At 38.7% G+C, this 2,195-nt stretch overlaps 1 protein-coding gene across 1 annotated transcript; it reads left to right on the top strand.

The window, feature by feature from the left end:
• Positions 1 to 630: 630 nt before the first annotated feature.
• Positions 631 to 1,615, top strand: LOC133254453 (trace amine-associated receptor 2). Its single transcript, XM_061428699.1, has one exon. It carries the CDS (start codon positions 695 to 697, stop codon positions 1,613 to 1,615), a length of 921 nt encoding a protein of 306 aa, XP_061284683.1. The 5' UTR covers positions 631 to 694.
• Positions 1,616 to 2,195: the final 580 nt, after the last annotated feature.

The following is a 2,195-nucleotide window of genomic DNA, read 5'->3' as shown; positions in this document are numbered from 1 at the left end:
CATAAATTAAGAGCTTACTGAATGTCAGTGGTATAATTTGAGTAAGTGAAAAGTGAAAGTCACTCAGTCATGTCCGACTCCTTGCAGCCCCGTGGACTATACAGTCCATGGAATTCTGCAGGTCAGAACACTCCAAGTCAGCGTGGGTAGCCTTTTCCTTCTCCAGGGGATTTTCTCAACTCAAGGATTGAACCCAGGTCTCCTGCATTGCAGGCGGATTCTTTACCAGCTGAGCCACAAGGGAAGTCCAAGAACACTGGAGTGGGTAGACTATTCCTTCTCCAGCAGATCTTCCCGACCCAGGAGTTGAACCAGGGTCTCCTGCGTTGCAGGTGGATTCTTCAACTGACCTATCAGGGAAGCCTTAATTTGAATAAAGGCAAGAGTAAAGTAAATTATGATCACTAAAACTCATTAGGTTAGAATTCTATGAATTGTAAATTTACAGGTTAAGACTAAATACAGATTAAGATAAATAAGAAAATTATAATAATTCATCATAAATTATCTTCCTTAAGTCTTCTATGTCTTTTTAAAATTTTTCTATGAAAGTATATAAAAAACGTGATATACTGTCTATTAACTGACACAATCCCATGTGTTCTTGCTTTTTCCTAAGAAACTATTGAATTGCTCTGAATATGGAAGTGGATCTTGCCCAGAAAACGAAAGGCCGGTAGGGGTCCGAGCTGCCATGTATTCCTTTATGTCTGGAGCCATATTCATCACAGTGTTTGGTAATCTTGCCATGATCGTTTCCATTTCCTACTTCAAACAGCTTCACACACCAACCAACTTCCTCATCCTCTCCATGGCGGTCACTGATTTCCTGCTGGGATTCACCATCATGCCATACAGTATGATAAGATCAGTGGAGAACTGCTGGTATTTTGGGCTTACATTTTGCAAGATTCATTATAGCTTTGATCTGATGCTCAGCATTACATCCATTTTCCATCTTTGCTCGGTGGCCATTGATAGATTTTATGCTATCTGTTACCCTTTACAGTATTCAATCAAAATGACGATTCCAGCCATTAAGCAGTTGCTGATTCTCTGCTGGTCAGTCCCCGGGACATTCGCCTTCGGAGTGGTCTTCTCTGAGGCCTATGCTGATGGAATAGAAGGCTATGACATCTTGGTTGCTTGCTCTAGTTCCTGCCCAGTGATGTTCAACAAGCTATGGGGCACCACCTTGTTCATGGCAGGTTTCTTCGCTCCTGGGTCTGTGATGGTTGGAATTTATGGCAAAATTTTTGCAGTATCCAGAAAGCATGCTCGTGCAATCAACAACTTACCAGAAAATCAAAATAATCAAATGAGGAAAGACAAGAAAGCAGCCAAGACTTTAGGGATAGTGATGGGTGTTTTTTTATTATGCTGGTTTCCCTGCTTTTTCACAATTTTATTGGATCCCTTTCTGAGCTTCTCTACTCCTGTAGTTTTGTTTGATGCTTTGACATGGTTTGGCTATTTTAACTCCACATGTAATCCTTTAATATATGGTTTCTTTTATCCCTGGTTTCGCAGAGCCCTGAAGTACATTTTCCTGGGTAAAATTTTCAGCTCACATTTCCATAATACTAACTTGTTTAAAGAAAAAGAAACTGAATAGACTTATTTGTATGAGTGGAAAGAAGCAAAGGACTGGAATTTAGAAGAACAAAGTTACTTAAACTCTGTGTGTGGTGTGTGTGTGTATGTGTGACTTTGGCTACCATGGAAAGTTTTTGGTTTCTAAAACTTGAGAGGAAAAAAGAATTTTTTCTTTGAACCCCAAATCCTGTCTTTTCAGAATAGTTCTTACTGCTTATAGGTAGAGAAGAAAGAAAAAAGTCAGAAAGGTGAAGAGAAGGTAGAAAAAGCCAGGAAGGGGATGAAGGGAACACACACAAAATTTTGTACTATTTGGAAGGGAGCAAAACACAAGCTGAGCTTGAGTATTGCTCTCCCCATTCTCACCATCACACACATTTTGTGTGATATTTTATTTACATTGTCTTCCTCAGAGTCTGATCAGAGGTATTTTGAAACATCGACCACTAAAAATTATAGGTAAGTAAATATGGAAAAAACAATTTCAAGAAGTCATATGATGTCAAGAATCAATCATTTGATAGTTGAAAATCAGCCTTTACTAGATTTTACAGTTGTGAGATTGAACCTTTTTTTTTTAATAAAATAAGAAATGGAAA

Source organism: Bos javanicus, chromosome 9 (assembly GCF_032452875.1).
Source record: "Bos javanicus breed banteng chromosome 9, ARS-OSU_banteng_1.0, whole genome shotgun sequence".
Classification (NCBI taxonomy): domain Eukaryota; kingdom Metazoa; phylum Chordata; class Mammalia; order Artiodactyla; family Bovidae; genus Bos; species Bos javanicus.
This window is presented reverse-complemented; position numbering and strand designations above follow the sequence as displayed.